This window comes from Schistocerca serialis, chromosome 8, assembly GCF_023864345.2.
Source record: "Schistocerca serialis cubense isolate TAMUIC-IGC-003099 chromosome 8, iqSchSeri2.2, whole genome shotgun sequence".
Classification (NCBI taxonomy): Eukaryota; Metazoa; Arthropoda; class Insecta; order Orthoptera; family Acrididae; genus Schistocerca; species Schistocerca serialis.
In genome coordinates this window covers 410296526-410317393 of record NC_064645.1, presented here as the reverse complement: position 1 = coordinate 410317393, position 20868 = coordinate 410296526, and the positions used below count along the sequence as shown (strand labels likewise).

The 20868-nt window shown below is 43.3% G+C and overlaps 1 protein-coding gene across 1 annotated transcript in view; it reads left to right on the top strand.

Moving 5' to 3' along the window:
- LOC126416296 (cyclin-K) overlaps positions 1-20868 on the top strand; it is a 73185-nt gene that overhangs the window by 30809 nt on the left and 21508 nt on the right. The window contains exons 5-6 of the mRNA XM_050083953.1: positions 93-150; positions 17663-17835. Coding sequence (XP_049939910.1) covers positions 93-150; positions 17663-17835 — 231 coding nt within the window. The remainder of the gene's footprint in view (positions 1-92; positions 151-17662; positions 17836-20868) is intronic.

Genomic DNA, 20868 nt, shown 5'->3' with positions numbered 1-20868 from the left:
ATCATTATGTTTTGAACATCCTTTATAAATTAAAAGTTCAGTATTCTGTTGCAACATTTTAGTGAATTTACAGTGAGATGTTTCTTTTGCAGGAGACAAAAGCAAATTACAGAAGATGGTCCAGATGGCATGGACTTTTGTGAATGATAGGTAAACTGATTTCTGTGGTATTCAATAATTACATAAATTTAATGCTTTAATTATGACCTATTTTCTCTGTTGTGCAGAAACTATGTAATATAGGAATTGTCAGATTGTAATGGACTTAGAAATTATCATATAACATTATTGAGTGGGGAGGTAGCTTTGGAGATGTTAAACATCTGGTTCCAATCTATTTGACAAAATTATGGCAATTGTTGCATCTTTGTGATGAAGAGATGAAATGGTATGTAAAACAAACACAGTCTCTGAGAAAGAAAATCTAAAACTTGGCCTGGAATTGAACTCGGAACCCTATGATCTAAAGGCAGCAATGCTAACTGCTAGATTGCTAGCTGCAGACTGACAAGATTCTAATATACACAATTTTGATAATGTTTGGTAACTTTCATTCCAGACCAAATTTATGCCTCACTAAGACTCCAAGAAATGCTGTGGAAAGAATACGGTATATGTATTACAACAGTATTGTGAAAAGGGTAGAGTACTACTCACTATGTAGAGGAGATGTTAGTCTCAGACAGACACAATGACAACACTGCCATCATAAATGTATAGCAGTTTTTTCATTCTGCATTGAGTGGAAGCTGTCTCAGACACTGAAAAACTGCCAAAGGAATTGAGCCACTTGCAGAAAGTATTGAAGGAAAACGGCTAAAACAACTGTCAGATTTTGCAAGCTGTATTTCCGAAAACATGTAAATCAGAGGATCCAGAGGAGTACCCAGAGAAGCTTGTATCCCAATCGCAATGCCATCTCTCTAGTTAAAATATTCTCCATCACACACAAAATATATCAGTGTGCGCTTAAATAAATCCCCAAAAGTGCCATCAAATAAATGGGAGAGCAGAGCTATAGAATCTTTGATGGGAATGTTCGCGAATAATGATGCCACATCAAAGCTGGCCATAATACCTTCTCTTCCAAGATGCATTCATTTAATTTGATTGATGAAGTCAGCCGTCTTCTTGATGTGGTGCACAGTGACCAGTTTGTGGAGTAAGGATGCTGGCCAGATGTTTTGCATGTCTGTAAGTTAGCAATCCAGTATTGCTCACGATGGGACATAAAGGTGTGCTGTTCTTGTAAAACTGGAAGGCTGTGCAATGTAGATGGTAGAGGAGCCCGAGGGAGAAGACTTTTAATAACATTCTCTTCCTGTGAAGACCTCTTGAGAATCTCCGACATCTTCCTCATTATTCTGTGTGTGGGGTTCCTTCGTAACTTTTGATGTTGCTGCCTGCAGCTTAAACTGAAACTTTGTGTCATAGTTGGCTCATTCTATAATTATGGCTGCAGTGCCCTTGTCAGCTGACAGGGCTACAAGGAGAGGAAGCTCGAGAGAATTTTTTCCGTACATATCACTGCAAAAGCACGCATTTGTATGTCCATTCAAATTTGCCTTCTGAATGAGAAACTTACTGCATAATTTTTCCTTATACACAAAATCCAGGTGGTGTTGCTCCTACGTGTGGTATTCAGTATGTGTTTTTTTTTTTCCCCCCTGTTGTTAACAATGTTAATGGCCGATAGCTTAGCTCTAATGTTAACTGTGGTGTAAGGAAAGAATCATTCAATGCATTAAAGGGATTTACAGCAATGGCCTGTACAAAAATAGTCATGATTACTGTAACTCAGCTAACAAGCTAACATTCTACATTGGAAGGTTAGTCAAGTTGTGAATCAATTTCTGTCCATGGTGAGTAGTGTTGTATCCTTCACATAACATTCTTGTTATTCCTGCCTGGATTTTCTGTATATTACAGTATGTACATGCCCCGGAAAATCCAGGGAAAATCCGGGAATTTTTTCTGCTGGGAGAAAACCAATAACAACCCGAGACTTTTTTGGGATCCCGAGAATTTTTCATTGTTTCAGTTACATTTTTGTAATTTTGACTGGCAATAACTGATTCCCTAAAAAAAAAAAAAAAAAAAAAAAAAAAAAAAAAAAAAAATAATAATTACTGCATCCTGCTACTGCAGAATACTACTGAAGCAATAAAACATAAACAAGCAAACAAACAAAAAAAGAAAAAAAATAACAAAAATGTTAATTGCGAAGGAAATGCGCCTTTTACAACAACAAAATACCATGTACACAAAGGCGTCTGCCAACAGCAAAATGTGTCAAAGGCCGTAGCATGAAGACTATGCAATACTTAGTAACAACGAACTGCTTTCGATGAGCGTAACATCACAACTGTTTACATTAGATTAGTTTGAGCAGTTGCCAGAGCGGTCAGGCACATGTGCAGTCAGTCGCATATGAGCAGTACCTTCTCCTGCTTCTGGCTACATGAAACCAGATGCTAAACGGAAAAATTTTTGTGGGACGCCCAAGCGGCCAGCTTCACGCATGCACAGAGCATCTGAGTTGTTGTGGGGAGGGGGTCCCCTGTTTACGTTTAGTGATATTCATTTACAGCTCCGTCAGATGAAAACAAAACCAATTTCTGTGGCCGGGAGTTATCAAGTGAATTAAAATACATTCACATAATTACGGAAGGCTGAAATATATAATTTGTTTCAGTTTTCTGCTTTTATTTTATTTCCCAGTTTTTGGTAGACAAGCATTAATCATCTTACAGAACACTGAAGCTATTTTTGTCAGTTTGTTAAAGAAATTTGGCTTTAATTAATCTTTTCCACTGAGGTAGTTAATTTATTTGAAACGAAGTGTTTCATTCCACAGTATAGGCTAGTCCCAACTGTTCACTGAATTGTAAGTGCACGTTTTCATCTTCTGGCACGCATAACATTATGCCATAATAAAGAACCAAACATAAGATAATAAGAGTACTGGTACACCAAGAAAATTTAAGTCCCGAAAATCTACATCTACATCCATACTCTGCAAGCCACCTGGCGGTGTGTGGCGGAAGGTACCTTGAGTACCTCTATCGGTTCTCCCGTCTATTCCGGTCTCGTATTGTTCGTGGAAAGAAAGATTGTTGGTATGCCTCTGTGTGGGCTCTAATCTCTCTGATTTTATCCTCATGGTCTCTTCGCGAGATATACGTAGGAGGGAGCAATATACTGCTTGACTCCTCGGTGAAGGTATGTTCTCGAAACTTCAATAAAAGCCTGTACCGAGCTACTGAGCGTCTCTCCTGCAAAGTCTTCCACTGGAGTTTATCTATCATCTCCGTGACGCTTTTGGGATTACTAAATGATCCTGTAACAAAGTGCGCTGCTCTCCATTGGATCCTCTCTATCTCCTCCATCAACCCTATCTGGTACGGACCCCACACTGGTGAGTAATATTCAAGCAGTGGGCGAGCAATAGGACTGTAACCTACTTCCTTTGTTTTCGGATTGCATTTCCTTAGGACTCTTTCAATGAATCTGTCTGGCATCTGCTTTACTGATGATCAACTTTATATGATCATTCTATTTTAAATCACTCCTAATGCCTACTCCCAGATAATGTATGGTATTAAAGCTTAATATTACGTTGGGGCCTACTGCATTGTGAATCTGGACATATGTATGTGCACATCAAGTCAAATTATGCATTTTAGTATGGTTTATGAAATTCTGATGCTCTTAGGAGTATCCTCTGTTTCTTTTATCATGTAATGTAAGATCTTTTAATGCTTTATATGTATGAACATACAGGCTTCCTATGCTATCATAACTGCACATGCGCATTAATGCCTGTTTCCTGGTGCTTTCTGGCAACTGCTGAAATGAACCTATTTCTAACAGGTCTCAAGAAAATATTATGAATTATGATTTGAAAAGTGGTACTTTCGAAGTAAATTTACTTTTATACAAGATGAATTATGTTACCTGTGAGAGTGTGTAATTTTTCATAAATCACAAAGCATTTGACTTTTGTTTAGAATTTAACACTTTGAGAACCAGCCACTGAGAATAATTTCAAGCCCAGAAGACCAGAAATTTGCCATTATTTCAAATTTTACTGCCACATTTGTTAAATGTATCTTAAAGTGTAACACACGCAAAAAAGACCAATATTATATGTGAAAGCGTAGCTTTTCTTATAGCTGCAGTATATATATTACTTTAAAGCATTAACTTTTCGTATTTGGCTGACTACATCACATGTTCTATGCTTTGAACATCTGCTGTCAATGGCTGGTGAGATCATGCGAGATTTGCTATGATTGGCTTACAAAAGCAATCTCAATTTCAATGCTTTGGAAACTAACGTGTAGTTTTTGGTGGAATTCAAATTTATAATTTCCTAATATGAAGGTATGCAGCTTACATGTTGCTGCACATCAAAGATCCTTTCAAAAAAAATTTTTTTGTTGTTGCTGGGTTTCATATTCTATGCCAAAGTGCCGGGAAGGTCTATGCCTATGTGTAAAATTTCAGTTGGCATAAAGTGCTCTACAGGCTTGGATATGAAAGAGACTAGCAAGCCATAGCTGTGCAACTGAATACTACTAGGAGTAACACCATCTACATTTTGCGTATAAGGAAAAATAATGCAGTAAGTTTCTCATTCAGAAGGCAAATTTGAATGACATACGGATGCATGGTTTCCCAGTGATATGTACCAAAAAAATTCTCTCAAGCTTCCTCTCCTCGTAGCCCTGACTGCTGACAAGGGCCATGCAGCCATAATTATGGAACAAGTCAACTATGACACAAAGCTTTGGTTGATACTGGACACACCAAAAATTATCAAGGGACACAACATACAAAATAATGTGAAAGAGATCGGAGATTCCCAAGAGTCTTTCAGTATAAAAATGTCATTAAAAGTCTTCTCCCTCAGGATCCTCGACCACATACACTGTATGACCTTCTAAAAGTTTGCAAGAACACCACACTTCTACTTTCCACTGTGAGCACCACTGGATAGCCAACTTAGACTTCCTGTACATCTGGCCAGTCTCCTTACTCTGCACGTTGGTCACTGTGTGTACCACATCAAGAATACGGCTGACTTCATCAGTTGAATTATTTTGCTTGCATCTTGGAAAAGGAGATGATATGGTCAGCTTTGATGTGCTGTCACAGTCCACATGCATTCCCATCAAAGATTGTGTAGATCTGCTCTTCCAGTTATTTGACGACACTGCTAGGGATTTATTTAATAACACTGAGATTCTCATGTTTTTTGTTGTTGTTGTTGTTGTTGTTGTTGTTGTCTTCAGTCCTGAGACTGGTTTTATGCAGCTCTCCATGCTACTCTATCCTGTGCAAGCTTCATCTCCCAGTACCTACTGAAACCTACATCCTTCTGAATCTGTTTAGTGTATTCATCTCTTGGTCTCCCTCTACAATTTTTACCCTCCACGCTGCCCTCCAATACGAAATTGGTGATTCCTTGATGCCTTAGAACATGTCCTACCAACCAATCCCTTCTTCTAGTCAAGTTGTCACAAACTTCTCTTCTCCACAGTCCTATTCAATACCTCCTCATTAGTTATATGATCTACCCATCTAATCTTCAGCATTCTTCTGTAGCACCACATTTTGAAAGCTTCTATTCTCTTCTTGTCCAAACTAGTTATCATCCATGTTTCACTTCCATACATGGCTACACTCCATACAAATACTTTCAGAAACGACTTCCTGACACTTAAATCTATACTCGATGTTAACAAATTTCTCTTCTTCAGAAACGCTTTCCTTGCCATTGCCAGTCTACATTTCATATCCTCTCTACTTTGACCATAATCAGTTATTTAACTCCCCAAATAGAAAAACTCCTTTACTACTTTAAGCGGCTCATTTCCTAATCTGATTCCGTAGCATCACCCAACTTCATTCGACTACGTTCCATTATCCTCGTGTTGCTTTTGTTGATGATCATCTTATACCCTCCTTTCATGACACTGTCCATTCCATTCAACTGCTCTTCCAAGTCCTTTGCTGTCTCTGACAGAATTACAATGTCATCGGTGAACCTCAAAGTTTTTATTTCTTCTCCATGGATTTTAATACCTACTCCGAATTTTTCTTTTGTTGCCTTCACTGCTTGCTCAATATACAGATTGAATAACATCGGGGAGAGGCTACAACCCTGTCTCACTCCTTTCCCAACCACTGCTTCCCTTTCATGCCCCTCGACTCTTATAACTGCCATCTGGTTTCTGTACAAATTGTAAATAACCTTTCGATCCCTGTATTTTCTCCTACCACCTTCAGAATTTGAAAGAGAGTATTCCAGTCAACATTGTCAAAAGCTTTCTGTAAGTCTACAAATGCTAGGAACGTAGATTTGCCTTTCCTTAATCTAGCTTCTAAGATAAGTCGTAGGGTCAGTATTGCCTCACGTGTTCCAATATTTCTACGGAATCCAAACTGATCTTCCCGAGGTTGGCATCTACCAGTTTTTCCATTCGTCTGTAAAGAATTCGCGTTAGTATTTTGCATCCGTGACTTATTAAACTGGTTGTTCAGTAATTTTAACATCTGTCAGCACCTGATTTCTTTGGGATTAGAATTATTATATTCTTTTAGAAGTCTGAGGGTATTTCGCCTGTCTCATACATCTTGCTCAGCAGATGGTAGAGTTTTGTCAGGACCGGCTCTCCCAAGGCCGTCAGTAGTTCTAATGGGATGTTGTCTACTCCGGGGCCTTGTTTCGGCTCAGGTCTTTCAGTGCTTTGTCAAACTCTTCATGCAGTAGTATCATATCTCCCATTTCATCTTCATCTACACCCTCTTCCATTTCCATAATATTGTCCTCAAGTACATCGCCCTTGTATAGGCCCTCTATATACTCCTTCCACCTTTCTGCTTTCCCTTCTTTGATCAGAACTGGGTTTCCATCTGAGCTCTTGATATTCATGCAAGTGGTTCTCTTTTCTCCAAAGGTCTCTTTAATTTTCCTGTAGGCAGTATCTATCTTACCCCTAGCGAGATAAGCCTCTACATCCTTACATTTGTCCTCTAGCCATCCCTGCTTAGCCATTTTGCACTTCCTGTCGATCTCATTTTTGAGACGTTTGTATTCCTTTTTGCCTGCTTCATTTACTGCATTTTTATATTTTCTCCTTTCATCAATTAAATTCAATATTTCTTCTGTTACCCAAGGGTTTCTACTAGCCCTCGTCTTTTTACCTAATAGATCCTCTGCTGCCTTCACTACTTCATCTCTCAAAGCTACCCATTCTTCTTCTACTGTATTTCTTTCCCCCATTCCTGTCAATTGTTCCCTTATGCTCTCCCTGAAACTCTCTACAACCTCTGGTTTAGTCAGTTTATCCAGGTCCCACCTTTCTGCAGTTTCTTCAGTTTTAATCTACAGTTCATAACCAATAGATTGTGGTCAGAGTCCACATCTGCCCCTGGAAATGTCTTACAGTTTAAAACCTGGTTCCTAAATCTCTGTCGTACCATTTTATAACCTGTCAGTATCTCCAGGCTTCTTCCATGTATACAACCTCCTTTTATGATTCTTGAACCAAGTGTTAGCTGTGATTAAATTGTGCTGTGTGTAAAATTCTATCAGGCGGCTTCCTCTTTCATTTCTTAGCCCCAATCCATATTCACCTACTATGTTTCCTTCTCTTCCTTTTCCTACTACCGAATTCCAGTCGCCCATGACTATTAAATTTTCATCTCCCTTCACTATCTGAATAATTTCTTTTATTTCATCATACATTTCTTCAATTTCTTCATCTGCAGAGCTAGTTGGCATATAAACTTGTACTACTGTAGTAGGCATGGGCTTTGTGTCTATCTTGGCCACAATAATGCATTCACTATGCTGTTTGTAGTAGCTTACCCGCACTCCTATTTTTTTACTCATTATTAAATGGACTCCTGCATTACCCCTATTTGATTTTGTATTTATAACCCTGTATTCGCCTGACCAAAAGTCTTGTTCCTCCTGCCAACGAACTTCACTAATTCTCACTATATCTAACTTCAACCTATCCATTTCCCTTTTTAAATTTTCTAACCTACCTGCCCGATTAAGGGATCTGACATTACACGCTCCGATCCGTAGAATGCCAGTTTTCTTTCTCTTGATAACGACGTCCTTTTGAGTAGTCCCCACCCGGAGATCCGAATGGGGGACTATTTTACCTCCGGAATATTTTACCCAAGAGGACTCCATCATCATTTATCCATACAGTAAAGCTGCATGCCCTCGGGAAAAATTACGGCTTTAGTTTCCCCTTGCTTTCAGCTGTTCACAGTACCAGCACAGCAAGGCCATTTTGGTTAGTGTTAAAAGGCCAGATCAGTCAATTATTTTGTGAAGAAGACTATTTTAAACAGATGGATGGCATCACGATTGGGATCTCATTAGCTCCAGTTATAAGCTGACCTGTTTGTGGAGTACTTTGAGAACATCACCCTGGATATCGTTCCTGCAAAGCCTAATTGCTTTTATCGTTAGGTTGATGACAAATTCATTGTCTGGTCTCATGGAAGTGAAAAGCTGGAAGAATTCTTGGGTCACAACAACAGTATCCGTCACAATGTCAAGTTCACAATAGCGATAGACAGATGGTGCCTTGCCATTTGTTGATGTCCTTGTCCACCGCGGAGGAAATGTATGTCTCAGCCATAGTGTTTACCATAAACTCACCTACATGGACTGATATCTGCACACTAAAAGTTATCAACATCTGTCACAGAAACATTCTATTCTAGGGGGGGATGCATCAAGATAAAGCTGAAAACCTGCCCCCCCCCCCCTTACCCAGGGGACTCACGTTCCTTTCGTGAGTATGTGCGTGGCAAGCATGGGGCCCCAAGCTTTTGCAGCACTCCTTCTTTCCTGGGCTGCACTTGTTTTCCTTTCCAGTCCTTGCTCTTTCCCCTTTGCCCTCTCCTCTTCCTCTATTGGTGTCCTTGTTTATGTGTTTATGTTGGCCCCGCTATCCTCCTGGTTATGTTGGCTGGTTTTGTTGTGTAATTACCTCATCCTTTTGGCATTCTCTGGTCCCCCTCTGGGGTTTGACCTCCATTACTAAATTTCTATTCCATAGTGTGAGCCATTTGGGGAAGAGCACCTTACCTAGTGTCTCTGACGTGTCGTCGTCCTAGTTCCTTCCACCTTTTCCTTCACATCATTGTCTGATGCTAGGGTACATAGCCAGCCCATGTGGTGGGGTCGCTATGTACCCTTTTGGTTGACCCCCCTGAAAATACTGGGATCACACTTCCGATACCTGAGCTGTGACCTCCTCATGTAAGCCTAGGAGTGGTTGCTTGTCGTCCTGGAGCATTGGAACTCCCGGCAATGGCCGCTGTGCCAGACGGCCCTTGCTGTGGCTGGGTGGTGCCTGTGGGGAGAGTTTGGTGAAGTGGACTCTCAGAGCAAGGTGCGGTCGGGTTAGTTGATCAAAACTGCTTCAGTCACCCAGTCTGCGGCCCTTCGTGCCTGTAACCATCTTGGCACAATTCCTGCGTCCATTACCTACACCCCCCCCCCAATCAGTCTTTGAATATGGCTCAAGGTGTAATTTTTCGCACGGACCTCATCCTTCAAACTGATAAGGAACTTGGGGACAATCATGGACAGCAGGGTGTTCACTTTGTTCGGTGTGTTCAGAAGGGTCCGAAGGACAATCGCATTGATACTGGTGCCTTTATCCTGGCCTTTGAAGGGGATACCCTCCCTGAGAAGGTCAAGATTATGGTTTATCAATGTGACGTGAGGCCATACATCCCACCACCTATGAGATGTTTTAAGTGCTTGCATTTTGGCCACATGTCTTCCTGCTGATCGCAGGCCCCTCTCTGTGGTGACTGTGGACGTCCACTCCATGAGGGGAGTTCCTGTGTTCCCTCTCCTGTGTGTTAATTGTCATGGTAATCAGTCTCCACATTCACCGGATTGCCCAGTTTATAAGAAGGAAAAGAAGATACAGCAGTATAAGTCCCTTGATCGTATAACCTACGCTGAGGCTCGTAAGAAGTATGCACGTCTTCATCCTGTGTCCATGACGTCTAGCTATGCTTTAGTTACATCTTCACCCCTTCCTTCCCCCAGTCCCGAACCCCTCTCTCCCCCCCCCCCCCCTCTCCCCTGCAGCTCCCACACCCTTCCCTCCGGGTGCCACTCCCCCTCCCCAGCTGGAGAAGTGTCCCACTGCTTCAGTGTCTGCTGGTCGAGGGCACCCCTTCCGGGATCCCCCTTCCTGGCACCTTCCAGGCCAAAGGTCTGCTGCCAAATGACCACTACGAGAACCACAGTCTGTGGACTCCCAGGTCGCCCAATCTCTTTCTGTTCCAGATCTTGCTGCAGCTGGCTCCTTTTTGCCGCACGTCCCTCCTCGATCTCAAACAGAAAAGAAGAAGAAACACAAGTCCTGGGACAAGGAGCCTCTGGTGTCGCCAGAGGTCCTGTCCCCACCTTCGCAACCTGACTCTGACCTGCTGTTCATGGATGTCGCTCCCTCCTTGTCGGTGACGGTGGTGACCCGGTGGCATGACTGGCTTTAGCCTGTTCACTCCCTATTTGAATCCTCGTTCTGTGGTTATCCAATGGAATTGTAATGGATATTATCGGCACCTTCCGCAGTTGAAATCCCTTATTTGATTTTACTCTGCAGCTTGTGTGGTTCTACAGGAATCTCATTTTACTGATGATCACTCACCGATCCTCCGTGGTTTCTGTGCTTTCTGTCGAAATCGGGTCGGCCCACTGTGGGCCTCTTGTGGTGTTTGTACATTGGTCTGTACGGACATTGCTAGCATGTGGATTCCTCTTCAAACTGCATTGGAAGTGGTTGCTGTTAGGGTCCACCTGGTCTCTGAGGTCATGGTTTGAAATCTTTATCTCCCTCCTGACAGGACTCTTACACCTACTGCCTTAACTGCCCCCTCCCTTCCTCCTTCTCGGGGATTGTAATGCTCCTCATCCCTTCTGGGGCAGTGCATTTCCATCTAGTTGGGGTCTTCTCATAGACCAGGCTCTTGCAAACCACTACTTGTGCCTTCTTAATGATGGCTCTCCTACTCATTGTAGTGCCGGTCATGGTACCTTTTCTGCCATTGATCTTTCTCTTTCTTCTCCCTCCATCCTCCCTTCATTACACTGGTCCCCACACGACGACCTTTGCGATAGTTACCACTTTCCATTGATTCTCTCCCCCCCTTCCCACTCCCTGATGGACAGGTTACCTCGTTGGTCTTTCCAACGTGCCGATTGGCCTCTATATACAGCACAGGTTGTTCTTTCTCCCTCTTTGTCTGGTTGTATTGATGACGTCCTCTGTGACGTGTCTTATGAGATTGTTTGTGCCTCTAGCCTTGCTATCCCACACTCATCCGGACCATTTCGCGGCCGGCAAGTCCCGTGGTGGAGTCTGGCCATTGCTGTTGCATCCGTGATCGTCGAGCTTTGGAACACCTTAAGAGGCACCCATCTGCTGTCAATCTTATGACCTTTAAACGCCTTCACACCAAAGCTCGTTACTTAATCAAACAGAGCAAACGGGTATGTTAGTAATGCTTTGTTTCTTCCCTCGGTTCTACTGTCCCTTACCCATTGTCAGTCAGAACCTTTTACTGAATGGGAACTTGTTTCCGCAATTTCGTCTTCTCATGGTACGGCCACTGGCCCAGACTCCATTCATAACCAATTGCTTCAACATCTCAGTGCTCCACAACGGCTATATCTTCTCCAGTGGTTAACCATATTTGGCTCCAGGGTGACTTCCCTTCTCAATGGAGGGATAGCATAATGGTTCCCGTCTTGAAGCCTAGTAAGAACACCCTCTTTATTGAAAGCTATCAGCCAATAAGTTTGACAAACGTTGTTTGCAATTTACTTGAACAGATGGTAGCCCATCGGCTCAATTGGGTCCTCGAATCTCGGGATCTATTGTCCCCTTACCACTGTGGCTTCAGAGAGGGACGGTCTTAGATCGATCATTTACTTCACTTGGAATCTGCAATTCGGCAGGCTTTTTCCCAGCGCCGCCATTTGGTTGCAGTATTTTTCGACCTTCGCAAGGCCTATGACATGGTTTCGTGCCATCACATTTTTCTTACACATCTTGAGTGGGGTCTTTGGGACTCAGTCCCAATTTTTATCTGCTAATCCCTGTTCCTTTGGTCATTCAGGGTTGGGGTTGGTACTGTTTTTTAGTTCTCCATGGACCCAGGAGAATGGCATCCCACAGGGTTCCGTATTGAGTGTACTTCTTTTCCTCATTGCTCTAGATGGACTTGTGGTATCCATCGGTCCTTTGGTCACCCCTGCTCTGTATTTGGATGATTTCTACATTTGGGTTAGTTCCTCTTCGATGGCCTCTACAGAGCGGCAGCTCCAGGGCGCTATACGGCATGCCTCTGCATGGACCCACACACGGGTTTCAATTCTCTCCTTGAAAATCATGGGTGGTCCACTTCTGTCGCCGTACTACGGTCCACCCCGATCTCGAGCTCTACCTCAATGCGTAACGATGACCTGTGGTCCCACAGTTTTGTTTCCTGGGTCTTGTTTTCGACAACAGGCTCACTTGGCTGCCCCATATCAGATCAGACTTCTGAAGGTAGGATGTTTCCGTAGACTCAGTGTCCTTTGCTTCCTTGCCCACACCTCTTGGGGTTCAGACTGCTCCACCCTTCTCCGCCTTTATTGGGCTTTAGTACTGTCTCGCTTGGACTATGGTTGTCAAGTTATGGTGCGGCTGCTCCTTCCACACTGCGCCTCCTTGATCCAGTCCACCATTGTGATATCCGTTTGGCCACCGGTGCGTTCCCTACTAGCCCTGTTGATAGTCTCCTGGTTGAAGGTGGGATTCCCCCTTTTCTGTTCGTCAGTCCCAGCTTCTGGTTTCTTATGCAATCGCTGTCCGTTCTTCTCCCACTCATCCTTCCTATTCTATCCTGTTCCCAGACCGAGGACATTGCCCACCTGTTTCCCACCCTCGGGTGGATTTACCGGTTGGGCTCCGCCTTGCGTCTTTTTGCCATGATTTTCAGCTTCCTTCTTTGTCCTGTCTCCCATGTTTCCTCCCCAACTTCCCTCATTGGTTAGTTCCTCGGCCTGGGATTCGGATGGATCTCCGCCAAGGTCCGAAACATTCTGTTCCCCCCGATGGTGTTCCGTTGTTTATTCTGCCGAATTTTATAGGACTTTCAGGATGCTGTTGTTTTTTACACTGATGGCTCTAAATCTACTGATTGTGTGAGATATGCCTTAAAGTCCTCTGTTGGCACGGAAAATCATGTCCTGCAAACTACATGTAGGGGGTTTACTGCAGAATAGATGTAGATTTCCCAAGCTCTTACATTTATTACACGGTCCCAATTCAACCGCATTTTGTTATGTACGGGCTCAATGAGTGTCCTTCAGGCTATTGACCGGTGTTTTAACTGCCATCCCTTGGTCTCTGCCATCCATGACAGTCTTGCTGATCTTCAGGATGCTGCTTGTTTTGTTGACTTCCTTTGGGTCCCTGGCCATGTGGGTATCCCAGGTAAGGAGCTTGCTGATCATTTGGCTGGAGGAGCAGTCACTTGCCCCCCTTCTCTGTAACCCCTCCTGCGGCGGATTTACTGCTTCACATCAAATCCCACTTCGCACAATCGTGGGCCAACTCTTGGGAGGCTACTTCCCTGTCTAATAAACTTCATGCAATTAAGGTGACACCTGTCCCATGGCGTTCTTCCTTGCGCCTCTCCCGAAAGGACTCGACCACCCTGTCGTCGTCTCCGCATCAGCCATACTAGGCTGACCCGTGGTTTTCTTTTGCATAATGAGCCATCCCCAATTTGTGGTTGTGGAGCCTTCTAGTCAGTAGCCCACATTTTGGTGGAATGCTCCCTTCTTTTGGCTCTGCATACTAAGTACAGACTTCCCCACACTTTACCTTTAATATTGGCAGACTATTCCCGGATGGTTGCAGTTTCCTCCATGAAAGTGGTTTTTATTCTCAGTTTTAAGGTTCTTAATCTCTCTCTGGAGTAGGGGCAGGGCGGTGAGGGTTGGGGTGTCTCCCACTGTAGGCTGTGTTAGGAGATTCGTGACTCCCCTCCCTGGCAGGCAGAGATCCTCTTTTCTTTCCCTTTCACTCTGTTTTTATCACTTTTCAGATTTGGTTAGTCGCTTTTTACAAAACACACTTTAGCGGTTGAACACTTTTGAATAGCAGGTGGTCTTGCTTGTATTGCATCAGAGGTGGGATATTTCCTGCCTCTAGCATAACCATGGGGTTGCTCTCTTGCTGACTTCCCTCATTTTGCTTTCCCCATTGACAACACGGCTACACTTTTACATTTTTTTAGCCTTTTACCTTTTATCGTTTTGACTTTTCTGGGATGTCGATCCGTCTGAATGGACCACATTTGAAACAAGGGACTGATGACCTTGCTGTTTGGTCCCTTCAGCCCAATCAACCCACCAACCAGATTTCGTAAGCCGTCTTTCCAAAAACACGTAAGCAGTAGGACCTTGAGGATGACTCAATGAAGCTTGCATTTTCGTTGTTTTGTGACTCGGCAACAGGAAAAATTAACCTGCTCCTAAAGAGGTATGAAATAGTTTCAGTATTCAGAATTCCAGCAAAAGTTTGGCGTCTCATGAGGCCTGTGAAAGACCTCAGAACACCGTAAATATATAAAGGTCTGTGTAGGTGTGCACGGTTTTATGTTGGACAGACTATGCATACTGTTGAACAGTGCTGTGTAGAGCCCAAGAGACGCTTTTGCTTCTGGTGCCCTGAGAAATTAGCAGTAGCAGAGCGTGCTCTAGAAAATGGACAGTCTTGTATGCAATGAAAAATCTGTTATTACATGGGCTAATAGTCTCTGGGATAGCATAATAAAAGAAGCAATTGAGATAAAAATTTGACGTGTGGCGGCTCCCTCAATAAAGATGGTAGCCTGCAGCCTAGCACAGCTTGGGACATGGCCAATGGAAGTTTGAAGCAGGCACGGCAGGTTTGCAAGGAAAACATTACCTTATATGGTGCTGGGGAGAGCACCAGTGATGTTACAGTAGACAGCACAGTTGTGGGACAGTACTAGTAGCTAAAAGACAGCCAACACTTGACAATGGCTGAGGAGCACTTGAGTGAAAACTCATGGTTTCTTAGCCACTTGATGCAGCAGGAAGCCTGAATTTTATCAAATTTCAGTGATACTTGTTTGTGAGAAGACTGTTTTGTTTAAGCGTGGGAAACGTCTACTAGAATGTAAAAGTCTTACGAAAGTATAGTTGCTACTCACCATATAGCGTAGATGCTGAGTCACAGATGGGCACAACAAAAAGACTGTCAGAAAGTGAGCTTCCGTAGTTCATCGTTCCATGATAATGCTGCTTGCATTGATTGGGACTCCATGTCATTCATGCAAATATGAATCTCATGGATTCAGGATGACCATATTCCCTGTCGTACAGAACCTTAGGGGCCCATGTGATCGGTGACAGGGCATACAGACATTATTCACTCAGCCATGCAAGGTTGTTCAGCCACATCACATGCTTGGAGTCAGGAAACAGGCTTGTTTACAACAAAACAGGCATACACATGGACAGTGCGATGTGAGTGGAGCACCTTGGACTGTCATCAGTCACCACTGTTGCTGCTTCCATTGACATGGCAGAAGACTGGTGCATGCAACGACAAAGCCAGACACAGGAGTGCCACCATGTCATCTTTTCAGATGAGTCCCGATTCTGCGTACACCATCACAAAGGACATAACTGTGGCACGAGGCTTCAAGAATGAATGTTGTGTGATTGCACTTGTCGTCGTCATAAGGTGTTTTGACTCCGTATAGCTTCTCTATACGGGTGTGCATAATAATACGAGGTCTGGGCTAGCACGCTTGTCCCACTAAATTTTATTTCATGATCACAATAATTTTAATAGAAAAGAGGAAGGCTTAAAGTTAGATAAAGATAAGCTATGGGGGCTGACTTTGCACCAACGATGTGACAATCGATTACCTTCAATCGAGAATAATGATGTTAGGCAGAGATAGACTTACAGTCAGCCCCACATGACATCTGGTGGCGCCCTCTATATAAACAAGACCTTCACAGCCTGGGAGCCAGTCATTGGCTCACCTCGGAAGATGTTGCCTGCAGTTGGCAACGAAATGTCAGGAAGTAGTAATTTTACAGATCAACCATGGCCTCTCAGCCCAGAAGTTTTAACTAATGAAGATGCCAGCCATGAAAGGCTACACATTATGAATAAGTAAAATTTTATTATTGTGTTCCTCATTGGTGTTGCAATTTTAATGGCCAGTATGTGTGCTTACGTACACTGTTTCTGCACTTATGATATGGAGGACAGATTGTAGAAAATAGTCATTGTTTTGCTGTGCATAGAGAAAATGAAAGCATCTTTTTATAAGACAAATTAAATCACAAAGGCAGATCTGCAGTAGATGAATTCCTGTTGTTCTCTACCTAGTACAACTCTTTTCGTAATTAACACTATTTTGTTGGCTTACATGTCATGTGTACTGAAGTATAATTGTCTTGTGTCAGTGGCTAATGAGTATGTGTATAGTATAGTACAATGTCTGTGTAGTTGATGTGAATGAAATTGATGGCTCTCAGTAAGTATTGTTGTTTGTTAAATATAGAGTTCACTATTATTGATAACCTTAACTATTACTTATTACCTCGGTGGTATCTATGCTGACTCGTTATACATCCAAGCAACACACCGTATATCTGTGAGATTTATGTAAATAAAATTTTAAAATAAAACATGAAAACCCTCCGTTATCATTCTGTAGTGGTGCTAACTATAATTAGCCGTTTCTTCTACCACCTTGTCAGAAATGTCGTCTTTAGTCCATAGACTTGAATGATATCTGTGGAAATTTTTTTTTAAGTGTGTGTTGCTTTTATGCCAGAGATACATTCAACATTGTTTATAATTTTATTTATATATTTATTTATTCAAATAGTCCTTTTACAGAGCAGACAGAATCAATATTTGATTTCTTGCTGTACTTGTTCTTTCATCCTCACCCACATTCCTTTCATATGTTACGATATCTGCTTCCAGAGCTGTTCAAAGTTATGAGGATCATTTTATTTTTTCCCTTGTTCATCCCTGAAGACCACATTCTGAATTTTGCTCCTAGGAAAATTCCTGTTAAGTGTGTCCATTATGTTAATGTCTGCTTCTATGAGAGTCTTTGTAAACCACACTAGTTGCTTTTTCAGCTTCATAATTATTTCTAGGTTTGCTTTGTCAGTCTGTCAGCATCTATTCTAGCCAGATGTCAAAATGACCTCCCTCTTTTGCGCACTGTACAGTCTGTACATGTTCATAGATTTCTTTGTTAGGTTGTTACCTTTTGTATTCTGTTTCTGTTGTCCTTGGGCCAAGTGTGTTTCTAACTAGGCTTCTTTCTATGTTCATAAGTCTTATCACAATTTGGTTTATGCTACATTTCCACAGTAGTTCGTGTTTTGGCACCATAGAGAGCCTCACATATCACTCCTATATTATAATATTCAGTTTAATTGTCACATGATAGAGCCATCTTCTTGTACATTAATTTTTACTATTTACCTAAGCAAATATTAACTGATACATGTGAATTTTGAATCTGACCTCATTTCTTTTAGTCTTTGCACTACCCTGTGTCTTCAGTGGGAGCCTGAGATAATTGCTGTTGCCCTGATGTACCTTGCTGGAAAGCTTAGCAAGTTTGAGGTTGTCGATTGGGCTGGTCGAACTGCTAAACATACGCGATGGTGGGACATGTTCATAGAAGATGTTACAATGGAACTTCTTGAAGGTGAGACACATCTGTGGTGTTTCTGCTGTATTGCGCGTGATTTCATATTCAAGTAGGGAATTATATGTATTTACATCTTACAATGATCGATACTGTGCAAGTTTGGCAGTAGTGTCATACATAATCAAATTGTTCTGATATATATTTCTGCTTTTATTATTCATATGGTGCATTGCCATCCCTCCTCCATTTGTCATCTGCCCAATATAAATTTCTGCCTTTTTCTTTATGTAGTACATTGTCATCCCTCCTCCATTTCTGTCAGCATGTGCCCAGTGTAAGTGTTATTTCATTTTAAAAATTCCTGGATGGATATAAGAATGAAACAACCGACAAAAGGCAACTTCTTGTCTCTAGATGAATGAATGTGACATAGGCACACTTAAAAGATCACTCATTAGCTTTTGACTCCCTGCTCTTACTTTATTTTTTATTTTTTATTTTTTTTTATTTTTTTTTTTTTTAGTATTAGTGGAAGATACATACTACCACGTATGCTGTCATCTTTTATGGTGTAGCAGTTATATTAACTGGCTGGTAACATGCATAGCACCAGTTTCACTGTCTGCAATTATTTATAATAATTCAGTATGTATTGTTTCTAAAAGATTCTGGGACTTGCTTTTCGTTTAATATTGTATTTTGCTAGATGTTGTATGTATGTATAAATATGAGTACTTCATGCTGAAGCAGATAGTTCAGTTCCATGTTTACTTTCCAGGTTCTGTACCTAATAAACATGTTTTCAGTGTGAAGTATTAGTTCTTGTTGATGACCCTGATGCTCAATTCCAGATTCAATGTGACTTAGATTGGTGGAGACATAAGGCAACAGAGAGACATAAAGTGTTATCCTGACTGCAATAGCCCCTGCCTTCACAGGCAGAAACAAAACAGTCTGCTTTCTCGATATACAAACGGGTGCAAAAGTGTGTGTGTGTCTCTCTCTCTCTCTCTCTCTCTCTCTCTCTCTCTCTCTCTCTCTCTCTCTCTCTCTCTCACACACACACACACACACACACACACACACCTGTGTCACTACATTCTGTTGGCTGCACCCACAATGACTGCAGTTCGGCAGGTAGACTAGGGTGAGGGGTTGTGCCAGGTGGAATGGGTAATGCAAAAAAAAGAGGCGGGTGGGAGAGTTGGGGAAGGTGACTGATGGCTTGAAAAGAGGCAATAGGTGTGTAGGATAGGAATAAGGGACAGAGAGGTGGTGGGTGTTTGGGATGAGGAGCAACACTTAAGCACCAGAACTGATGTGTGTGCAGTGTGTGGTGCACAATAATGATGACATGGCAGAGTGGATTGAGTCCGGGTGCAGGACAGAGGAAGGGGAATGTTGGGTATAGGGTGTTGGTGCAGTGGGTTAGCTGAGATTGAAGCCAGGATGATTGCGGGAGTGAAGGATGTGCTGCAAGTATATCTCCCATGTGAGTCAGTCAGAAAAGGTGGTACATCCTCAGTCTCCACTAACCCACTGCCCCCCCAGGGGATCCACAACTCTTTTGTGGATACGTGCGTAGCGAGCACGGGGCCCCGAGCTAATGTGGCCTTCCTTCCTTTCCGGGCTGCATACCTTCCCTTTCCGCATCCTTCCCCATCCCCTGTCTTCACCCCCCCCCCCTCACCTCTGGCTGTTTCCTTCACTTTCTCCCCCTCTGGGAGTATGGTTTGCGCCTACGTCCGGAGACGGACGCTTGTAAATGTACCGCATTCTTCTTCTTCCTTGCTTGTATGTCTTCTTCCTTCCTTTGTCCTTTTCCTTTCCTTACCTCTTCTCTTTACCCTTTTCTCCGCTGCGGCGTTTGAGACCCCCTCTTCTTTCCTTTCCCTTTCTCTTTCTTCCTCCCTGTGCGTGTCTGAAGGCCGACCCACGCACTTCCATGCGTAGCCGGTGACGGGGTAACGCGTAATTCCCCGCCCCGGGTAGACAGGTAGGACACGTACGTACCCCCTGGTAAAGGCCAGGCCCAGGGAGGGGTGATTACCCGAGCTGATACCTTCCGAAAGTGCCGATTGGTCCCTCCGTCCGTTTGTCGGGAGGTGTGACCTGAGGTGTGAACAATCACCTAAGGCGGGTGTGCCCTCGGTGAGGGCCCCCACAAGGGAGGAGCGCGCCATCGGAGACGCCGGTAATCATGGGGGATTCTTCCGCAATGGTTTCCTCACCTTCCACTATGTCTGCTCACAAACGTAAGTTCACTGAGTCTCAGCCACAGACGGTTCTTCCATCGTTGCCACAGTTCCTTGTTGTTTCTCGGTCTGACGAAGGTCACGACTTTTCCACGGTCAACCCTTTCATTATTCAGAAAGGTGTCGACGCAATTGCGGGTCCTGTAAAGTCTTGTTCCAGACTACGGAATGGCACCCTGTTGTTGGAAACACACAGTGCCCTCCAGGCTCAAAAATTGCTGCGTACTTCTCTGCTCCACACCTTCCCTGTCCGGGTGGAACCGCACCGTACCTTAAATTCCTCGCGTGGAGTCGTTTATACACGCTCCCTCGATGGATTGTCTGACGAAGAAATTCAGCACTACCTGTCTGACCAGGGCGTCACCGCTGTTCATCGGGTTATGAAAAGGGTTGACTCGAACATCATTCCAACCCGCACTGTCTTCTTGACATTTGACAAAGTTCAACTCCCATCAAAAATCAAAGCAGGCTATGAGATAATTTCCGTTCGCCCTTATGTCCCGAACCCTACGCGTTGCTATCGATGTCAGCGGTTCAATCACACCAGCCAGTCCTGTTCCAATCCGGCCAAATGTGTTACGTGTGGCCGGGATGCCCATGAGGGTGCTTGTCCACCTCCATCCCCTCGCTGCATCAACTGTATGGGTGACCACGCTGCTTCCTCTCGAGATTGCCCTGTTTTTAAGGACGAAAAGCTGATCCAGGAAATAAGAGTGAAGGAAAAGGTGTCGACCTTTGCTGCTCGAAAGTTACTCGCCAGTCGACAGCCCACCGTGCCTCAGAAAGGAAAATACAGCGCTGTCCTTGCTTCTCCTCGGCCAACAAAGGAGGCGGC